The 20356-nt window shown below is 48.8% G+C and overlaps 4 protein-coding genes across 8 annotated transcripts in view; all 4 read left to right on the top strand.

The window, feature by feature from the left end:
* Positions 1–889: 889 nt before the first annotated feature.
* vps35 (VPS35 retromer complex component) lies at positions 890–12141 on the top strand. The gene is made up of 17 exons (XM_019893206.1): positions 890–1013; positions 2783–2881; positions 3009–3105; positions 3702–3825; positions 4376–4558; positions 4917–5136; positions 5496–5579; positions 5687–5796; positions 6270–6366; positions 7661–7809; positions 8187–8394; positions 8527–8682; positions 8757–8879; positions 9556–9735; positions 9969–10208; positions 10853–10996; positions 11389–12141. The coding sequence occupies exons 1-17, from the start codon at positions 1011–1013 to the stop codon at positions 11566–11568; spliced, it is 2397 nt and encodes a 798-aa protein (XP_019748765.1). The 5' UTR covers positions 890–1010; the 3' UTR covers positions 11569–12141.
* Positions 12142–13078: 937 nt separating this feature from the next.
* Positions 13079–16494, top strand: cunh16orf87 (chromosome unknown C16orf87 homolog). The gene is made up of 4 exons (XM_019893225.1): positions 13079–13365; positions 14184–14283; positions 15014–15211; positions 15319–16494. The coding sequence occupies exons 1-4, from the start codon at positions 13300–13302 to the stop codon at positions 15435–15437; spliced, it is 483 nt and encodes a 160-aa protein (XP_019748784.1). The 5' UTR covers positions 13079–13299; the 3' UTR covers positions 15438–16494.
* A 122-nt stretch (positions 16495–16616) lies between these two features.
* si:cabz01068815.1 (solute carrier family 51 subunit beta) lies at positions 16617–19135 on the top strand. Its single transcript, XM_019893224.1, has 5 exons — positions 16617–16758; positions 17370–17414; positions 18138–18245; positions 18410–18500; positions 18576–19135. Exons 2-5 carry the CDS (start codon positions 17372–17374, stop codon positions 18919–18921), a joined length of 588 nt encoding a protein of 195 aa, XP_019748783.1. The 5' UTR covers positions 16617–16758; positions 17370–17371; the 3' UTR covers positions 18922–19135.
* Positions 19136–19385: 250 nt separating this feature from the next.
* Positions 19386–20356, top strand: part of mtfmt (mitochondrial methionyl-tRNA formyltransferase) — a 5558-nt gene continuing 4587 nt past the window's right edge. The window contains exon 1 of one of the 5 annotated variants that reach the window (XM_019893221.1): positions 19386–19961. In XM_019893221.1, the coding sequence (XP_019748780.1) occupies positions 19741–19961 (221 nt within the window). In that variant the 5' untranslated portion in view covers positions 19386–19740. The remainder of the gene's footprint in view (positions 19962–20356) is intronic. The other 4 variants (XM_019893220.1, XM_019893217.1, XM_019893219.1 and 1 more) reach the window with 4 other exon arrangements.

Genomic DNA, 20356 nt, shown 5'->3' with positions numbered 1-20356 from the left:
AAATAAAGGTTTTCTGATCTCATCTTATTACAAACGCGAAATATCTACACAGTATCATGACAAAGAATTTACCCCATTCCAAAATTATTTTTTGCATTGTTTCCCTAATATATTAAGGATTAAAAAAACTATGTTTCGATATACCTAGCCCTGTGTGAAAAAGTAATTGTCCAAGACAATCAGTGTCAGCAACGCCGGAGAGTTTTTAAGCGTGAATGGCCTTTATGAGGTAATGCCACAGCATTTCAATCAAATTCAAGTCTGGACTTTGATTCGGCCACTCCAAAACCTCAGTTTAATTTTTTTAAATGTCATTCAGAAGTCGACTTGCTGGTGTGTATTGTCTGGCTGTTCTGCTCAAGAACACAAGTGCGCTTCAGCTTGAGGACACAAACTGGTGGTTGAAACCCCCCCCCCCCCCCCCCCAAGATTGTCTCATAAAGAGCAGAATTCGCGGTTCCTTAAATCACAACATGGGGTGTCATGGCTCAGTAGTAGAGTGGTTGTTTCCCAACCAAGAGGTTGGTGGCTCGAGCCCCCAGCCGTTGCGACCATGTAGACGTGTCCTTGAGCAAGATTCTGAACCGTCAGTTTCTGATGCTGCTCCATCAGTACGTGAATGAGCTAACAGTGTGAAGCGCTTTGAGTGCCCGAGGTAGAAAAGCGCAGTACAGGTGACAGCCTAACAAGTTGTACATGTTATGAAGGATCCATGTATTTATTATTATTATAACATATAACGAGTTATTCTTATTCGTACTCTTGTTGTTGTGATTATTGTTGTTGCTGTTGTGGTTGTTGTCGTCGTTAGTGGTGTTGCATGTTGAGGTAACAGATTCCGACGGCAAAAAAAATAAAATAAATAACAGATTCCGACGGCCCGCCCACCTGGTCCTCTGGTCCTCGTGACGTCACTCGGCGCTGGCGCAGGAAGTCTGCGAATGCAACTGGGCAGTCACATGACAAGCAGGCATCGCCGTTGGGACTGTTGAGAGACCCAGCTTGAAATCATGGTAAGCGGCTTGTTGACCGAGTGCCAACGCGACGCACAAATGCCGAGCTCGGCATTTATGGAATACATGTGCTCGTGTGCTATCCAACAACCCAGACGAGCGTTTTAACGCCGCTTGTAATCTACGCGCATTCGTCTTGCGGAGATGGAGGCTGGGCCTGTCCAGGCTAAGGCTAGGATAAGCTAAGCTAACAGCGACTTCCAGCTCAAGGCCAAAACATTTTCAATGCGAACTGTAAAGCGTAACGTGTCTTTCGTCGAGTTGTTCGCGGCGTAGAACGAGCCCAACGTGTATTGTGTAGTTATTTGACGACTCAACTTCTGACGCCCGATGGATGTTGTTAGCTTAGCATAGTTTCGCTCAGCTTCTGTCAAACGTTATCGTGAGAGGGAGATCTCTTTCAATTAAGAATCGCGTTTCCTCAAAGTTCACTAAACCTCGAATTGATTACGACTTTATGTGTCACGAGAAAGGAGAAACGAAGCGGCCGTACAATTGCTCAGAATAACAGCCGAGGCCATCGTTACAGTAATGTCGATCAAATCTCAAATGTTTGGGCTCCACTTGCTGCCTTGCCCCAAAACGAGCGGCGTTAATTACAGTACTTCAATACTGACTTGAGTACTGTCTGCATGGTGATGAAGTGGTTCGCATATCTCCCTTTCAGTTCAGACTTTTGTAAGTATGCGTGTCAACATTTCCAGATGAATTGATCCCCATGAGATCAATGTTGCCAGGCAGAGCTTTGAGACACCATTTCAATGACACAAGTATAATTAATTTCCCAGTGGATGAATCTTGACAAAGGTCTGAATCTTTAAAACTGGTGGAATGCACCAATTTCAAAGTCATCACATATCATAAGTAAATTGTCAAGAAAATGTGAATGTCATAAATGAATGTCTTGGAAAGTTTGCTGAATTAGACCAGTGAGGAAGTGTTCATTGGGAAACTCCGACTGCATTTATTTGCAGCACGATAAAATGCATTTGTTTTTATTTACCTTTTGGTGATGTGTTTAAATTACTGTATCCTAAGACATATGAATTTCCTTTTTACTCCAATGCAGTGGTTCTCATACTTTTGACACAGCTTACCATCTCAAAAAAATTCTTTGGTTACCAAGTACAACCATCCTGACCAACGTTAAAAGACAGTGTTGTTGTAGTCCCAAGTGCTCAGCAAAAACGACGCAGAGATTTTAGTCTCAAAAAGTACATTTAAAGTTTTTGTCAGTCACTCTGACATTATGCAAAATTTAAAGTTTTTTTTAATAATAGGAAAGTAAAAAAAAAAAAATACTTAAACGAATGATTCAACTCAATTACAAACTGTATGTAAGTCAATTTAAAAAAGTACCTCATTATAAAGTTCTAACAGAAATAATTGTGGGTTTTATTCCTTCAAAAAAAAAACCAAAAAAAAAACAGTGAGAACACAAAACATTTTTCCAAGAAAAAAAGGTCAGTTGTAGCAAATGAAAGCTATATTTTATTTCCAAAAACATGGTCTCAAGAGATAAATTGCCATGAACTATGGGTTATTTTTTTACCTGAGAAAATGAACACCTTAATGGGGGTAAAAAATAATCTTATGAGACGTAAGTCATATTTTATCTGCATATTTTGTGAATATATTCGGGTTTTTTCCAGTGTTGGCACAAATTTCAAGGCCGTAGCGGTCCAAACACAAGTAAAACTCATCAGAAATGTTTCTCAGCGTTTTGATTTTTATTTGCTTGTTTGATTGCCACCCACTATTCATTTCAGCCGACGACACAGCAGTCTCCTCAAGATGAGCAGGAGAAGCTTCTGGACGAAGCCGTGCAAGCCGTCAAGGTCCAGTCCTTCCAGATGAAACGATGCCTGGTAGGACCATTCCAACGTGTCGACCGGTCATGTGAGCTCACGCGATTGGGCTCTCTTCTCTTCAGTCAGGAGGCTGTTGCTTTGCGCTTTCTTGACCTTGTTCTTTGCTCTCGCACGCGCGCCACAGGACAAGAACAAGCTGATGGACGCATTGAAACACGCCTCCAACATGCTGGGGGAACTGCGCACCTCCATGCTGTCGCCCAAAAGCTACTACGAGCTCTGTATCCTCAAATCTGTTGTGTGGCACATGCACGTGGCACTGTGGCACTGTGGAAATAGACAAACATGAAGGCAACTTCTGTTGCACTTGTCCTCCTAAGTGTAGCCGCTGGATAAACTGTTGACTGGTCGCCATTGAAGCTCAGGCCACATGTGGACAAACGGCGGACTGCTTGCCAGTCGAGGTGTGGGCACATACAGACAAACTAATGTTGTCCCGGTGTCCTAGAAAGGCTAGCGGTTCAGCTGGGATCGGCTCCAATCATGGCGTCCTCGTGAGGATAAGCGGCTCGGATCATGGATAGGTGGATGCTATCGTATCAGGGTTTAAAAAAAAAAAAAAAAATTTTTTTGCCGGCTAGAATTCATCTGATACTGTTTCCGGTAAAGAGTGGAAGATCGGGGCCTCTAAACTCAACATGTGGGCACATTCAGTTGTAAACTGTATGGTATGTCTCCCAACTCCTGGTGATTGGTGACATATGCAGCTGTGCTCTTAAGTTCGCATGAGCGGACCGATCGGTCGGCACCGCAACCTTCCGTGCCTCGTACGAATCAACGCTGAGTGTTGTGGCTCCCTAACGAGCGGCGCGGGAAGACATGGCCATCTCGGACGAGCTGCACTACCTGGAGGTCTACCTCACGGACGAGTTTGCCAAAGGACGCAAGGTGGCTGACCTGTACGAGCTGGTCCAGTATGCGGGGAACATCATTCCCAGACTGTGAGCGCCGCCGATGCCCGAAAAATTCAAATGCCAAACATTACAACGCAAATCCTGGATATACTGTAAAACAAAGATTTTTCAGAAAATACGACCAAATCGTCGGCTGGTAGTGGCACAAATATTTGAAAATATACAGCGGCAATTTTTAAATGTGCTACACAATCGAGCAATACTCGAGAATAACACAAAATATTAGATGAAAAATGCAACACACCACAAGGATGAAACATTTGCAAATGTTCGGGGGAAAAAATCGGAAAAGAGTGCCAAATGATGAAACGAAAATTGTACAAATATTAGGAAATTATCTTGTCAAGATTAGTGGTGAAAAGCTACACAAATATGACCCCAAAAAAGTCAAATGGAAGCAAAAAATATTCAGGAATTTAATTTATCCTGGTAATGCAATTGGGACGTACTTTTATTTTCAATGCAGACAAAAAGAAATTGCATGATCACATGTTGCTGTTACATCTGTGTCGAAATAGTTGAGCAACTGCAAAATGAAAGCTGACGCTGTTTTATTTGGGGTGGGGGGGGGCGGCAGCTACCTGCTGATCACGGTGGGCGTGGTCTACGTGCGCTCCTTCCCGCAGTCTCGCAAGGACATCCTGAAGGACCTGGTGGAGATGTGCCGCGGCGTGCAGCACCCCCTCAGGGGCCTCTTCCTCCGCAACTACCTGCTGCAGTGCACCCGCAACATCCTGCCCGACGACGGCGAGCACACCGAGTAAGGCCCCCCGCCGGCACGCCTCCCGGGGCTCTCCTTGAACCGGACGGCCAATGTTTTCACAGAGCGCTACCTTTACTTTCCAGCAGCGTCGCCGCAGTTACCTTGGGGGGTGGCGTGACCCATGAGGCGATTTGAAAAGCAAGTCAGATAGTTTGATGATCACCTGCGTTTAAAAGTTACCTCGAGTTGACGTTCGGCGGAGGCCGATGTACTATGATGGAATCCAAATAATAAGGAGAAAGCAAATGAAAGTTTCCGTTCCCATTTCCTGCGGGAAGAGTTGGAGCTAAACAGTCGGAGCTTCCAAAGAGGTCGCTGTCAACACAAGTGCCAAAATGTTTGCCCTCTCCGCCAGAGGCTCAGAGGAGATGACGGGCGACATCAACGACTCCATCGACTTTGTGCTGCTCAACTTTGCGGAGATGAACAAGCTGTGGGTGCGCATGCAGCACCAGGGCCACAGTCGCGACCGGGAGAAGCGCGAGAAGGAGCGCCAGGAGCTGCGCATCCTGGTGGGCACCAACCTCGTCCGCCTCAGCCAGCTGGAGGGCGTCAACGTGGACAAGTACAAGCAGGTGAGCCCACCTGGAGCCGGCCTCCAGGTTTGGGGGTTTTTGGGGTGGGGACAAAAGATGACATAAAATCTGATATTTGAGCATTTTGCAAAAATTAGGAAAAATATACAAATATGAGGAAAATTTCAGGTTAAAAACCGTGCAAAGATTGGAAAGATACAAAAAAAAAATCATCAGAATTGAACACGATCAAATATTCAAATACAAACTCGCTGACTTTTTTTTAATGACTGTTTTATTCGAAATATTCATGTTTCCTTGTTTCAAAAAATGCCATTTTGTGTGTTGAGTTCGCAAATGAATGAGTAAAAATGTGTCGAGTGTGCTCGTTGATATTTTTTGCCCCTCTGACCTCACAGGTCGTTCTTCCCGGCGTACTGGAGCAGGTCGTGAACTGCCGAGACTCGCTGGCGCAGGAGTACCTGATGGAATGCATCATCCAGGTAGACGCGGCGTCACGCCGTCGTCAGGGCGCGTCTTCCTCCTCCCTCCTCTTCCCCTTCTTCTTTCGAACACGCTCGGTCTTTTTCTGCTCGTCTGCTCACGCCAGGTGTTCCCGGACGAGTTCCACCTGCAGACCCTCAACCCTTTCCTGCGCTCTTGCGCCGAGCTTCATCAGCACGTCAACGTCAAGAACATCATCATCGCCCTCATTGACAGGTACGGCCAATTCCTGTCGATGGCGCATTCCTGATCGGGGACGGCGTCAGGAGAGCGTATTGAGTGGTGCGCTACGAGAGCGCCAACTTCCTGGTTTTTGCAGACGCGAGTGACACGGAGATAGGGAGCCATCTCACGAGCTGTTGATTTCACGTAGTTTTCCTGCCTTCTTTCTCACGTGGTCGCCGCTGGGAAATTTCTGACCCACCGTGTACCAAAAAGAGCTTTGGAGGCCTTCAAAATCAACGGACAGAAGTCTTGACAACAGTTTGACTGCAGTTTTTGGCCTCACGTTGGCCGATTTAGCAGTAGCACTCAAAGTATTTTGTGAAGGCAAACAAACAAGGTCTCCTAAAGCCCCGCCAAATGGCCGGGCGCGGTAGATGAGCGGCAGTATCGCGGGGGGAATGGCGTTACACGTCGGCGCCAGACTGGACGGCCGGAGCGAGTTGATCACCGGCGTTTCCTTTCAGACTGGCGCTGTTTGCTCACCGAGAAGATGGGCCCGGGATTCCGGCGGAGATCAAACTTTTTGACATCTTCTCGCAGCAAGTGGCCACGGTCATCCAGGTAGTGTACTCGACTTTAGGGGCAAAAACCTTCCACCGCGTTCACAATTACCTTTTCAGTCCCATTCTCACTCCATATGTCTTTGGGGGTAATTTGATGGTGAAGTTTGACGACTGTACTTTTGAGTCCACGTGACACATTCGAAGAGTTGTGTACCGTACCTTCACCTTCGGAATAGATCCGGTGCCGAAAACTTGGATTTGCAGCCGAATCTTTTGCTACGATCATTGAGTCCTCTTTCGAAACATAAATACGACAATTAATTGATTGTCACTGCAATTTTTCCTCGCCACATCTCAATGAAACCGAGCGTTTACAATATTTACGAGGTCTGCTGTATAGCTAATTTAGCATTTTCTTAACCAGTAGTTAGCCAATCCAACCACCAGGGGGCGAACACTTTGTTAAAAGGCTGCCTCAATGACAAGCCAGTACATCCTGCAGTTGGGGGGGGGGGGGGGATTGGATGACAGCGATTCATGTCGGGGGGGGAAAAAAAGTACCGCAAATATTGGAGAGGAGGAGCCAATGACTCAAAAGGGATCAATCAACCACCGTTATTGGATGACAGCGATTCATGGTGGGGGGGGGGAGTACCGCAAATATTGGAGAGGAGGATCCAATGACTCAAAAGGGATCAATCAACCACCGCTGTTTGGGATTCAGGGCAAGTGACCTTGAACAAGCTGTTAGCCCATTGCAAAGGGTCAATTAAACCTTGGTGACAATTGATCTTTTCGTGTATTGTTTATTTCCAAATGAGAATCGAACATGTATGGTCAGGTTTCATTTTGCTGTCAAAATGAAATGTTTCTATCTTGTTTGCTGAAAAGTAGTGCACGAAAAGAAGGAATTGTGATCAAATGAATCCTGGTTATGGTTGTGGCCGCAACCGCGCAGCGCTCATCGAAATACATCATTGCGTGTGTAAAGTGCATTTGAAACGATCCGAGAAACTTGCACACTGCCGCGGACGGCTCCGTGCGTCAACGAACCGTCAGCCGTTTTCCCGCCGCCAGCATGTGTATGACGTACTTTTTTGTATGTCATGCCGTAAGGCTCAATAGAGCCTCGGAAACATTGTGGAAATGAGCAAAAGTCATCGTTGCGTGACAATGACAATTGCTTTCGACACAAGCGTGCGAGAGGAATGAGTGTTGGCTTTTGAACTGGCTTGACACTTCCAAACTGGACTCGAGTTGAAGATACAAGGGAGGTTTTCCTTGGCCAAACGTGCTCATGTTTTTATTCGGAGGGTGTGTGTGTTTGTGTGTGTGTTTTTTCTCACATGCAGTCACGTCAGGACATGCCGTCCGAGGACGTGGTGTCCCTGCAGGTGTCTCTCATCAATCTGGCCATGAAGTGTTATCCCGAGCGCGTGGACTACGTGGACAAGGTGCTGGAGAGCACCGTGGAGATCTTCAACAAGCTCAACCTGGAACAGTACGTAACGCGCTTGCGTGTACGCTTTGGCAGCCTCTTCCGCCGGGGAGAGCACTTTGACCAGTGTCCATGGGAGCGCTCGACGGAACGACAAATTATCGAGAGATTTAATCCGATGCATCGATTAAGGGATCAAAGATTTGATGTCTCCGGAAGTTACGGAGTCGTCAAAGGTTAAAAATCAAGGCAACCGGACTCATGATTGCGTTCATTTTTTTTTTTTTTTTCCGCCTTCTCCGCCCGCCCCAAAACATGTAAACATGACTTAGTTGCTCTATTTGGAAAGACGATGGGATGCTTCCGCACCTTTTGCCCCTTTTTTTCCCCCACCCGCGTCCGGTGAATCGTCTGCCGCGTTCCGTGCGTCTGTCCCGCAGCATAGCGACCAGTAGCGCCGTGTCCAAGGAGCTGACGCGCCTGCTGAAGATCCCGGTGGACACGTACAACAACGCGCTGACGGTGCTGCAGCTCAAGCACTTCCCGCCGCTCTTTGAGTACTTTGATTACGAGTCTCGCAAGAGCATGAGCTGCTACGTGCTCAGCAACACGCTGGACTACAACACCACCATCGTGGCGCAGGAACAGGTGAGACCAGCTCGTCTCGTCGCTTTGCTGAAAGCGTTCATCAGCCTTTTTTTGTTTGGTTTTTTTTTTTTGCTTCTGCGGTTGCGCTCGCAAAGCGACGCCGGTTTCACGTCTCCCCCGCCCGCCCGACAGGTGGACGCCATCTTGAACCTGGTGTCCACGCTGATCCAGGACCAGCCGGACCAGCCCGCCGACGACCCGGACCCCGAGGATTTTGCCGAGGAGCAGAGCCTCGTGGGTCGCTTCATTCATCTGCTGCACTCGGACGACCCCGATCAGCAGTACCTGGTCCGCCCGCGTTCCCCGCCGCGGTCCTCTTGCTTTTGTTGCCGTTGACCCGTCGATGTGGATCGCGCGTGCAGATCCTGAACACGGCCCGCAAGCACTTCGGCGCGGGCGGAAACCAGAGGATCCGATACACGCTCCCTCCGCTGGTGTTTGCCGCCTACCAGCTGGCCTTCCGATACAAGGACAACTCGTCGCTGGTGAGCTTCCCCGCAGACGTGCGCCTCGTACGCTCCCGTTCCGCTTCTCCTTCCAGCATCTTCCGCCGCTTGGACCACTACTTTTTCGCCCGCTACTCTTACGACTTGTCCTTCTTTTCATCTTTGTGCTTCTCTTGCTCTGTCCACCTCCTCCTTCTTCTCCTTCCACTTGTACTTTGACTTCTTCAATGACGATTTCTCGCTTTTCGCCCTCTGTTGTCCTCACTTCAAACTTCTTCAGCGACTTAGAACTATCCCTGCATTTTTTTGGGGGGGTCTTTGTCTTCTACTCGTACCTCTCTCGCCAGACCTCATTTCTGTACTTCTACCGCTACTTCTATTCTTGGGGGGGCTTTCGATCCAATTGCCGTTTTTACATGCTAACAGTTCACTTTCAATGAGTGTATAAAAAAGTGGCCGGTTGTGGGGTTTATTTTGCTCATTTATCAACACTTGTCACTTCAGCCGGTGAGGCAGTGAGCAGTCTTTCAACAATCAACAACAGCGGTGAACAATTTCAAAAAAAAAAAATTTTTTTTTTTGATACATTCCCCAAAGTGTTGGAAAAATAAGCCTGCAAGTTGGTGGTTGACGACCTGTGAATATGAGTGGGGGGTGGGGGGCGACTGCTTCTACTCGCCAACATATTTGTCCTTCTTTTTTGTCCCTCCTTCAGGACGACAAGTGGGAGAAGAAGTGTCAGAAGATCTTCTCGTTCGCCCACCAGACCATCAGTGCCTTGATCAAGGCCGAGTTGGCCGAGCTGCCGCTGCGACTCTTCCTGCAGGGGGCGCTGGCGGCCGGCGAGATCGGCTTTGAGAACCACGAGACGGTCGCTTACGAGTTCATGTCGCAGGTAAGCCGAGCTCGCCGCTCGGCTGACGCGCGCTGCCCGCCCGCGCTACCGACTCTCGAGCCGTCACGACCCCCCCCAATGGCGTCCCGCGCGGCTTTCTTCGAGTTGCTCTTGAGACGTTGTGACCGCGTCAGTCCCGTCCACGGACTCTTCCCGTTGGGCGCGATTTGAGCGAGTGCCTCGCGGCGCCGCCTCCCGACCGTTTGACCCGCAGCGTTGCGCCGCCTTTGCAGGCCTTCTCGCTGTATGAGGACGAGATCAGCGACTCCAAAGCGCAGCTGGCGGCCATCACGTTGATCATCGGCACGTTCGAGCGCACCAAGTGCTTCAGCGAGGAGAACCACGAGCCGCTCAGGACGCAGTGCGCCTTGGCCGCCTCCAAGCTGCTCAAGAAACCCGACCAGTGTCGCGCCGTCAGCATATGCGCCCACCTCTTCTGGTCCGGACGCAGCACGGACAAGAACCGCGAAGAGGTGCGCCGCGCAAGCGCCGCTCCGGTCATCCGCTAAGCCCATTTATTCATTTATGGCCTCCGTTGTGCTCTTTCCTTCCTTCTTACTGCCCTTCATCGCTTTCTTTCTTTTTCCAGTCATTCCTTTCTGACCTTCCCTCTCTCCTTTCTGTCGTCGGTTCTGCTTGCCTTCCTTCCTTCCTTCCTCTTCTGCCATCTGCTTTCTTTTGATCTTTTGCCTTTTCAGTCCTTCCTTTTCCTTCGTCTCCTTCAATCCTTTCCTCCCTCCCTTCCTTCGCGTTTCATTTTTGACTGACTCTTCTCGCCCCGCCTTTGTTCTTTATTCCTTCCTCTATTCCTCTCTTTTTTTCATTCCCCTTTCCTTCTATCCCTATTTTTTCCTCCCCTTCCATCCTTCCCTCCTGATTTCATTCCGTCCCTTTTTTTCTTCCATCCAAGGTACAGTTTGTGCCCAACTGTCTTTTGCAGTGTCTTTGTTTAAAAAAAAAAAGGGGGGGGGCGGGGACCTGACCTCTCTATTGTTGGATCGGCACCGTGAATGAATTGCTCATAGGAAAGCAGTGGGGCGACGAGACCAAAGTTGCAAGAGCAATTCAGAAGGCTACGAGAGCCACTTGCCAGTAAGCGGGCGCACTTGCGTTTCAGATCCGAGACGGCAAACGCGTGATGGAGTGTCTGAAGAAAGCGCTGAAGATCGCCAACCAGTGCATGGACCCCTCGCTGCAAGTGCAGCTCTTCATCGAGATCCTCAACAGATACGTCTGCTTCTACGAGAGGGAAAACGATGCCGTAAGACCGTCGCCAGACGCTACACCGCAATCCAAATTGCTTCCTAGTTTGCACACACGCAGCCAACCTCCGTTTTTTTTTGGGTTGACACGATTTGCTTCTCTCCGTTGGCGCTTGCCGCCCGACGCTTTTGACCACTACCGACATACGTGATAAAGTTTTCAACTGACACGAGGTACCCACTCCTCGCCATCGACAAACATAGAGTACCCGCTGCTTGTTGTGGACGCACACGATGCTTGCCGCTCTCCGTCTCTCTCAAGACACGGACGGCACCCGTTAGTCGCTAATGACAGCAAATGTACTTTGATTTTGCGCCCTGACGCAGCGGCGCTCGACTCTCGGACTTCTCCCTGAGGTGTTTTTGCGGTTGTGCACTTTGGCGAGCGTAGGTGACGGTGCAGGTTCTGAACCAGCTGATCCAGAAGATCCGGGAGGACCTCCCCAACCTGGAGGCCAGCGAGGAGAGCGAGCAGATCAACAAACACTTCCACAACACGCTGGAGCACCTGCGCCTGCAGAGGGAGGCGCCGGAGGCCGAGGGGGCCGTCTATGAAGGACTGGTCCTCTGAAACCATCGGCCGCACTCGGATGCACCGCACGCGCGCAAAAGGAATTCCAGCATTGCCCCACCAAGAACTCCCGCCATCCATTTTATTGCCGCGAAGAAGAAGATCACGACCGGTTGGCGTTTCCTCTCGCGGAGCGTCTTCCGCGACCGCGTGGACAAGCGTCGGAAAGTCGAGTGAGCATTTCCACCAAATTGGCATCCATCGAGGACGCGGAATCGATGCTTCCACGGCTTTTCGGGCGAAGCTACTTAAACCTACGTCTTGCCCGCCGTGTCCGCGAAGCCCCGCCTCCCCCGAGCACATGCCCCCGCCGTGTTTTGTGCGTAAGATGAGTGGATGATTTGCAAAAATTTCCCACTCGTGTTTTCTTTCTTTCTTTTGGCTCGGGAGGCGTCGGTGTGCAAAATCCGCCCCCCACTTGTCAATCACACCCGTGAGCGATCCCAGTTCGATCGGAGTTCTGGTCGTCATTTGCGAAAATAAAACCATACATTCTTAACAATGTACTTGCTTTTTGTTAATTTTGCAAAGGCACTATATCGATATAATAAAGTATTACCGTTAATATAAGAAGCGCCTCGAGGTTCATGTCTTGTATACATTATTTCTGACATCTTGGGAATGGACTACATTGTGTGCGCGCGCGTTGTCTGCTTCCGGGTGAAAGCGGCTCATTTTTATTTTGGGTAATCGGGGCAAATTTGGAAAGAATCTAATTTGGATTGCAAAGATTGCTCATGTCATGTGACCACTGCATTCATAAAGTGTCTGCTGACTCGTGACGAGGCCGATCTGCCCCGAAAACGAGCCTACTTCAGATAAAGTACGTCCACAGTTGTTGAAGCTTGCAGTTTGAATGTCACTTAGGTTTTTAACACTGAGTTTGAAGGGAAAATGACGTGAAATAACTGTGACCAAAATGTCAAATATGTTTATTTACCTGAACATTTGTGACATTCTGAGCGTTTACGGGAAATTGAGTCAACGAAAATCACAACTGTCTTTTACCTAAATATATGTATTAATTGAAGTAAGAATTACAAATCTGTACGTTTTACAGTTTTGTTTCACTTTTCATACACGATCAATCAGATAGCCAAGTAACGATTAGCCTCCGTAGCTCCAGGCTACAGGAACCTTTGAGGTTTGCTGTTGTATTTTATGAGACGCCACACAAAAAAAGGCCCCGTGCCTTGGCTCATCTCTGTGATTAATATGATTATGATGAGGAATAATAAATAAATTAAAATAAAGCAGCGAGTGATTGACGCAATATTGTACACGCGTCACACAACAGATAGACCATTATGGGATGTGTCAGGAATGTTTCATAACCGCTTCGGGTGAAAGGGAACATAACACATCATGAAAATTATTTTAAGCGTTTCGGATAATGGGTGGGAGGAAAGGCGGATGAACAAATGCCCAGTTCAAAGTTTTCTACGTAATCAAGCTGTCATCTAACCAGAAGCCTGAGAGGAGTTACTGATTTCCCACGTTTCCTGAACGCCACTGGAGGACACGCTCTGCGCTTGCGCGTAACTCGAGGAGCTAAAATAACTACTTTTTTTTTTTATATACATTTGAGCCGCCCGTCGTGTCGACGAGTGTGTCAAATTATACGCGTGTTTTATATATTTTATTTGCCTTTCTTTTGTGATGTATCCCTCCATCTGAGGACTAGTTGGCGTAGACGAGGCGACCCGTTTTTGTCGTCGTTGCAGACAGACTATGTCGACAAATAAAACAAAGAAAGTCAAAATGGCTACGAAATCTTGTCCCGAATGCGACCAACAGGTGAGCCAAAATGTCTGATTTCATAGCGTCTATTTATTATTTTTATTATTTTTTTAAGATGTATATTTCATTCCATTTCTTGGCGTTCGCTGCTTTGGCGGAAATACGTTGTGTGGTGCACACGTCCCTTTTTCTTCATTCAGCCCAGCAAATTCCAGCTCAAAACAACACTTAAAATCACATTTTGCCTGCAAACAAGTCAATGTCTTCGTCCTCTGTAACAATTAAACTATTCACATGTCTGTGTATCTACTTAGCGACAGTTAATTTGCGTCAACTATGAAGATTTGATATTTCAAATTGTTGATTCTTTGTCGTGCCTTTGTTTATAACACAAATTCCTTGAAATGTTTCTAAATTCCACACTCACGTGTACATTTGCCACCCAAAATGGGGAGTGTGTGTCTCTGTGTATATGTGCATGTATATATATTATTATTATTTTTTAAATGACATGTTTATTACTGTGGTCGTAATACTGAGGCCTGTTTCGAATGTTTTGACGATTTAGATACACGAGAGGGCCAAAATAGTAGTAGCAGCAGTTCTAAACACAAACACAGCGTTTAGCATCTTGTAAAATGTCACAAGTTAGCCAAGTAACATAAATGCAAGTGTGTAATCTACATCTCTTGGAATTTCGGATTTTATTCATACAAGATGTAGGAAAACAAATTGGGTTATTTCCAAAGTTCAAATCCAAGTTCACTCCGCAGCGTGCACTATTGCACCCATGCACACGGTGTCGCTGTGTCCTGCAAGGCCATCAGGAAGTGATGAACTTGTGCTTCCTGTTTGTTTGTTTGTTTGCTTCTCAGATTCCCGTGGCGTGCAAGTCATGCCCGTGTGGCTTCGTGTTCATCAGCAGGAAACTCCTCAACGCCAAGTTGAACGAGTGCTCGTCCACCAACGCGGCGGGTGAGTCCGTCCCGTTGCTCATCAAAACATCAGCACCGAGGCCGGCCCAATCCAACTTGTAGAGACTTAGCCGGAGTGGAAATCTTCACCGTCGCCCGGACGTTGAGCAAAAGCAACAACAGTTGACAAATTATCTCAGTTTAGTTCCAAAGTAAAAGAAGTCCTTGTTAGGTCAGTAGCAATTTGGCTAGCTCCAGAAACCTTTTGTTGTCGCAAGGCAACAGCGAAAAAGAACCATCTATTCCAAGAGTCACAAGTACCAAGCAAGTGCTACGGTAGAATGCACCAAAATTAAGCCACACCAGTAATGGGGTCATTGTGACCCGGCTTGTGTGATGGCATGGCTCGATGCCAGCAACTGTACTCTGGAACGAGGAACTACGGCAACTACTGTCTATGTTTGGTACAAGTGTAAAAAAGAAGTCCCTGTGAGGTGGGTCATGCTTTCGAGAGGTCCAAGGACCTTTGGAGTTAGGACATAAATGGCCGGGGATCGCCATTCGTAACTGGCTGGATGCTTCTAATTCCAAGAAGTACATGTAACAAGAGCTTCTAGACCCTGGAACTTTTGGTCACAGCTTTTGGAGGTTTGGATTGGAAGAACTTTCAAAGACCCTCCTTGGAGGGCATTGGGGGGCGGGGACGGATCTGTAGGACTTGTTATAGTTCCGGGATCTCAGAGAAGTGTAAAGTCCCCTAACTGTTTGTATGTGTGTTTGTGTGTCTGCAGACAAGCTGGAAAGCAAGCGTCGCCGCACGGAGCGCATCCGTCGCGATCGTCTGGACGGCAGCCTGATGTCCGTGGCGGCGAGCGACGGTGCGGAGAGCAGGAAGCAGCAGCCCAGGGGCAACGGCCAGGCCGACCCGATCCGCAGGGGACGGGGCCGACCCAAGACGGTCGGACTCAAGAAACACGAGGACGACAAAGGTGGGTGTGAGGGGGGGCGGGGTGCGTGTGCTCGCCGTGAGCCCGGTTTGTCTGCCCGTGGGTATTGACCGCCTGCGCGGGTCTGTGCGGCGCTGTGTTTCGTTTAGAGAAACAGGAGAAGGAAGTGGACGTGTACGCGGCCCTGTCGGACGAGCGGGCCTTCGTGTTCTCGGTGGCGTTGGCCGAGATCAACCGCAAGATCCTGGCTCAGACGCTCATTTTGTAAGCGCCCCGAGCGGGCGCCGGCGCGGACTTTGCCCTGACGAGGTGACCGCATCAAAAGCGGACTTTGAAATAACACTCTCCGTCTCAACTTGACTTTCCCCAGGAGGTGGGCTGGTACTCCCCACAGGGCCAGGAACCTTTGGGGTGGGGTGGGGTTCTCGCGGCTCAGTTTACGAATGAGTGAGGAGATCTTGATCCTGTTGTCTCGACAACAAGTTCCAGGTACTTTTGTTGAAAATGTAACTCCTGTTTGTGATCGGTCATCCGCTTCCAGCGCATGCAAATGCCCTCTTGGTGAGAGCACCTTTCCACCGCTGGCACCGGGAGTCCTTGAAAGCTGGGCACGATTGTTTCAGTTTGCTTCTGAGGTCAAAAGAAGACCTTCCTTCGAGAGGTCCCGGAACCTTTGGGGTGGAACTGCCGAGGAAATACAAGTTCCCGGAACTTTGGCTGGTTTGCAGGTCAGGAACGAGTGGAATTTCGAACCAGGTCTCCTGGAAGTTGACTAAAAAGAATATTCGATGCCAGTGCGATGAGATTGGGAACATAAAAGCCGCAAGTACTTCTGCTTGAAATGCAGCTCGTGTGGTTTGATTGCTTCTTAACTTCCTGCCCCCAGCTTCTCTCGAGTGCCACATCAGAAACCGAAAGGAGAAACTTTTGAGGACGAATGTGGACAGTGGTGAATATTGTCCGCATTTATTTTTGTCAGCATTTAGCCAAACTACTTCAGAACCTTTGAGGTGAACCCACCCGATTGGAACCGTTGAGTTCGAGGACCTCCAAGCACCAAGAATTGAGATGACCCGGACCTTTCGGTGGAAATCACCCAAAAGGATTTCCTTCTGAGGTCCCAGAAGTTGATTGAAAATTGGATATTTGACGCCAGCATCTCAGTCGTGAAATGCGGCTCTCGCTTGTGACCGGCCGTTGACTTGTAGCTCCACCCCCCTGCGTAAATCCCTGCCAGGCTTGGATTTGCGTGTTTACTGTGTCGTCCTCCTTGTCGCCGCCATGTCATTGACCTCTGCTGTAAAAATAAAAAAGCTTGCCGCCAAGGCCGTCGCTGTTTGACCGCTGAGTCACAGCCTCTCTCACACACACACACACACACACACACACACACACACACACACACACACACACACACACACACACACATATACGCACACACACAAACGGCACCTGTGTAAACAGTAACCACACGCACGCACAAGCTTCGAACTTTGTTACCGTGATGGTCAAGTCCAACTAAAAAAAAAAAAAAAAATTAGTCAAACTTTCACTTGTCTTGGACTCGACACAGGAGGAACAACATCACAGTGAGTTCACTTATTTATTCTGAAAAATGTGACTTTTCGACATCACGTACACAATGAAAAGGCATCGACTGGTGCTCGACAGACGAGGACCTAGAAAGTGCAAATGCAGCTCATGCGTTCATTCAGCTGTGATTAGAAGTCATGTAAATATGCATTCCACATTGAAGAAATGAAAGCCGGTATTTGTAACTCAATCAAAGGCAATTTGAGTTAAAACGGTCAGATTTGACTGAGTTGACGTTGAAGCAGATTGGGTTTTTTTCTGACGAACAAGACATACTTCTCTTTTTATTGACGTGATCTTATTGTCTCCTGTTTGTCATTCGCATTGTTGTTTTCTGAGAGACTAAACATGGTCTATTTTGTACTTAATCAAGTCAAGTACAACTTGAGGAAACAAAATGGCAAATATTCGCAGGGGGTATTTTTTTCCAAATGTTTTTTTTTTTTTTTTTTTCTGGGTGTGTGAGGAATGACCCCCGTACACGCTCGGCGCTCGTTTGCCGTTGTCGTGGCTGTCGCGGGTCACAATACCCCACTTGTTAAGATAAGGGGCCCGATAAGAATCGTCAAATAGAAAAATGTGTGACCCGACGTCTTGTGCCTTGCAGGCATGGTTGGTGGCTGCTTTCTTCTCTTCATCATCCTCCTCTCAGGTAAAAACCACGTGCCATTATGATGGAGCGGTGACATCATATTGTCACCAGTCGACCGTGTCAGCAGTGTGATGCCACAAAAGCGTCATCGGGATGTCAGTTTGTTCGTCGTCACGAGGCCGCAACGATGTCACATTGTTCCCATGACATCATCCGCCGTGTCGGCACGGTGTGTGTGTATGACGTCATCAGGATGTGACAATGATGTTCGCAGCGTGTCCTTGATGACGTGTACCCACCGACGCCGCCAGGAGGCGAGGCTTTCCTTCTCCGCTACCCGCGCTGGTCGGCCGCGTTCGGGCAAAGTCGCTCACCGCCGCCAGGTGGCGACTCACGCCCGCCAAAGGCGCAGGCAGCAAACGAACCGCACTGGTCAAAATGAAGAAGAAAAAGAAGAAGACCTCTGCAAAAACTTGAGCAGTCAGAAAGAAGTGGATAGCGGGGAGAACGAATGGACGGGGGAGCCGACCGAGGCATTACTGTATTTAAAAGTGAACGAATGAATGAATGGATTGTTGAATGGAAGGATGAGTGGTCACCACGAGAGTAAAGTTCTTCTTTCGGTGGCCAACGCGATGTTGGCTTCAGCGCGATCTCAGATCGTTCATACCACGAAAAGCTGTCGAACAACATATGTTGTTGGCACGGTAGCTGCCCCCCGATTCTGCAAATGACGGAGGCGCGCTATCATTGCTGAGGATTGACCTTTGACGTTGCTTTCAGGGTTGAGTCGAGCGTCGCCGCACGACGAGCGCTCGTCGGCGGAGAAGAAGGTGACCGTGACGGATGAACAGAGAGAATACCTGCGATGGCTTTATCGCATCGAAGATCGTAAGAACTGTCGGTCATTATGAACAAAGAAATGCAAACGGGTAGTCGGAAAACAAAATCTGACCTTTCGGTGGAAAAAGGTCATTCGAAGATGTCATGTTAGAGCAAGAGCAGAACGGACCAGAAGTCCCAAATGTTCACGCACTCTCTCAAATCTATTCCAGCGACAGTGTGGAAGTTTGTGCTGTTGGGTTTGGCCTTTGTCTGCCTTCTGGTCGGCTTTCTCTTGCTGGGAATGGGCGCCATGGCTAGCAGGTGTGCTCGTGCTCACGGAAGGCAAACGCAAACAAAGTAGCCTTGCAAACTAACGCCACAGATGTGCTTGCTCAGGAACAGGAGGAAGGTCGCCAAGTACAAGGCGGCCGCCGTCGCAGCCCATAAAGACGAAGACGAGACGTGGCCGGGAGGCCAGGATGGCGCCCTCGCCTGCGGCACGCCGTCGCCCCAGAGCCCGACGCGGCGGGGGCCTCCGCCCTGCAACGGCGACACCGGCGACGTGAAAGCGGCGAGCATCGTGGTGACGTGGAAGGACGGAAACACTTCCTGCCTGTACCCTGAGAGCGAGGCCCACGACGAGGCCGAGGTCGGGCCGCCCCTGCCGGACGACGACAAGCACCGAGTCGGGCGGGAAGTTGAAGACGAAGAGGGCGAGGTCAAGAATGGAGGAGACAGATGAACGCAAACCACAACATCGACCTTAACCTCGGACCTTTTACTTTAGTTCCTTTTAAGCAGGTGTGCATTCACATTCACCGACAGGATGATGATGACGACGACAAAGATGATTATGTGACCGCAATCATGAAAAGTAAAAGAAAAATCGGCTTGATGACTCAATTGAATATCATGTAAATAATGCGGTAAAAAAGATAAAACGGTTGCAGTTTGTTTCTGTGCGTGCTTGTGAGTGAATCCCTTTCTCCTCACCAGGGTGCTGGAGCCTATCCTAGCTGTCTTTGGGCAGTAGGCGGGGGACACCCTCAACTGGGGGCCTCCTCGTAATTCATTGGACAAAACATGAAAATAAACACCCTCCACACTGGCTTTTGGTAATGCTTGCAACATTGTAAAATTGCCACTTAGAGTCGCTGTTTTTTTTTTCAGACTGAAGCTTCTACATGTCGGTGGCGCAAAAACGAGAGACCGTATGATCGTTCAGATGCAGATTAGATATCCGATTCAATTTTTTGTTAATGAATCCAATGCGTAAATGAATGGCAATGCCGTTGAAAGGAGTGGGAAGGAGGAAAAGTCAAGGAAGTTTTTTGCGTAGTGTGAGCGCAAATCCGGATGGGGGCGCTGAATTCAGCTAAATCCGCCGACGAAGAAGAAAAAAACCCGGAAAAATGTTTGTAAACATGGCGGCGTCCGTGTCAGTCTCAGGTCTCGTCCAACTTCTGTCTTAACCTTCTCGTCACCCGCTGCGCCTTGACACCCCCGCCCGCCCCAGTAAGAGAATCGACTCGGATTTCGTCTTTCGGGGCCTCATGTGAGGATGCGGAGCGGTGGCGGGACGGCTGGGGCCGCCACGCTGGCTGTCCTCCGCCTCCGGCCCGACGGCGGCGGTTGGGCGTCCGCGGGGCGAAAAACCGAGACCCCGTGGCCGCCACGGGGCCCGCGCAGGAGCCTGTGCTCGTCCGGGCCCCCCTGGAGGCTCCTGTTCTTCGGCTCGGATCACTTCGCCGTGGAGTCTCTCAAGGTCCTCGCGGCAGACAGGTCAGGGCACTCCACATGCAGTATATATACAGTGTTCCCTCAATTGTCACGGTTCATGGGGACCGAGACCCTGTCGCGATAAGTGAAAAACCGCGATAGAGCCTTGGCTCACCCCCCCTAGGAATTGTTGTGTATGTGGGTAGAGTGCCAGCATGTTTAAAATATGTCAATAATATTTATACTTTAAATATTTGAGACAGAGACTACGGCAGTTTCACATATTGACTGAAATCTTTTATTATAAAACCCTATACAGCAATTGACATTCATCAGTATTGCCCTCTGAGAGAGACGAGACTTGTGTTGCTCTTTCTCTACGCTCTGACAGTGTAGCCGCCGTTAGCCTCTAGCTAGCAGCTGTGCAGCTGATGAAGAGAGACGTGTTGTTTTTTTCG

Source organism: Hippocampus comes, unplaced genomic scaffold, assembly GCF_001891065.2.
Source record: "Hippocampus comes isolate QL1 unplaced genomic scaffold, H_comes_QL1_v1.1 scaffold378, whole genome shotgun sequence".
In the NCBI taxonomy this organism is placed as follows: domain Eukaryota; kingdom Metazoa; phylum Chordata; class Actinopteri; order Syngnathiformes; family Syngnathidae; genus Hippocampus; species Hippocampus comes.
Note: the sequence above shows the minus strand (reverse complement) of the source record. Positions and strands in the feature narration are given on the sequence as shown.

Coding starts and splice junctions, on each gene's coding strand:
- vps35 (XM_019893206.1), top strand. Junction 3,826..4,375: donor GGGAACATCATTCCCAGACT/GTGAGCGCCGCC, acceptor GGGGGGCGGCAG/CTACCTGCTGATCACGGTGG. Junction 8,683..8,756: donor ACCCCGATCAGCAGTACCTG/GTCCGCCCGCGT, acceptor TCGCGCGTGCAG/ATCCTGAACACGGCCCGCAA.
- cunh16orf87 (XM_019893225.1), top strand. CDS start 13,300: ATGTCGACAAATAAAACAAAGAAAGTCAAAATGGCTACGAAATCTTGT. Junction 13,366..14,183: donor GTCCCGAATGCGACCAACAG/GTGAGCCAAAAT, acceptor TTTGCTTCTCAG/ATTCCCGTGGCGTGCAAGTC. Junction 14,284..15,013: donor CTCGTCCACCAACGCGGCGG/GTGAGTCCGTCC, acceptor GTGTGTCTGCAG/ACAAGCTGGAAAGCAAGCGT.
- si:cabz01068815.1 (XM_019893224.1), top strand. CDS start 17,372: ATGGTTGGTGGCTGCTTTCTTCTCTTCATCATCCTCCTCTCAG. Junction 17,415..18,137: donor CTTCATCATCCTCCTCTCAG/GTAAAAACCACG, acceptor CGTTGCTTTCAG/GGTTGAGTCGAGCGTCGCCG. Junction 18,501..18,575: donor ATGGGCGCCATGGCTAGCAG/GTGTGCTCGTGC, acceptor GTGCTTGCTCAG/GAACAGGAGGAAGGTCGCCA.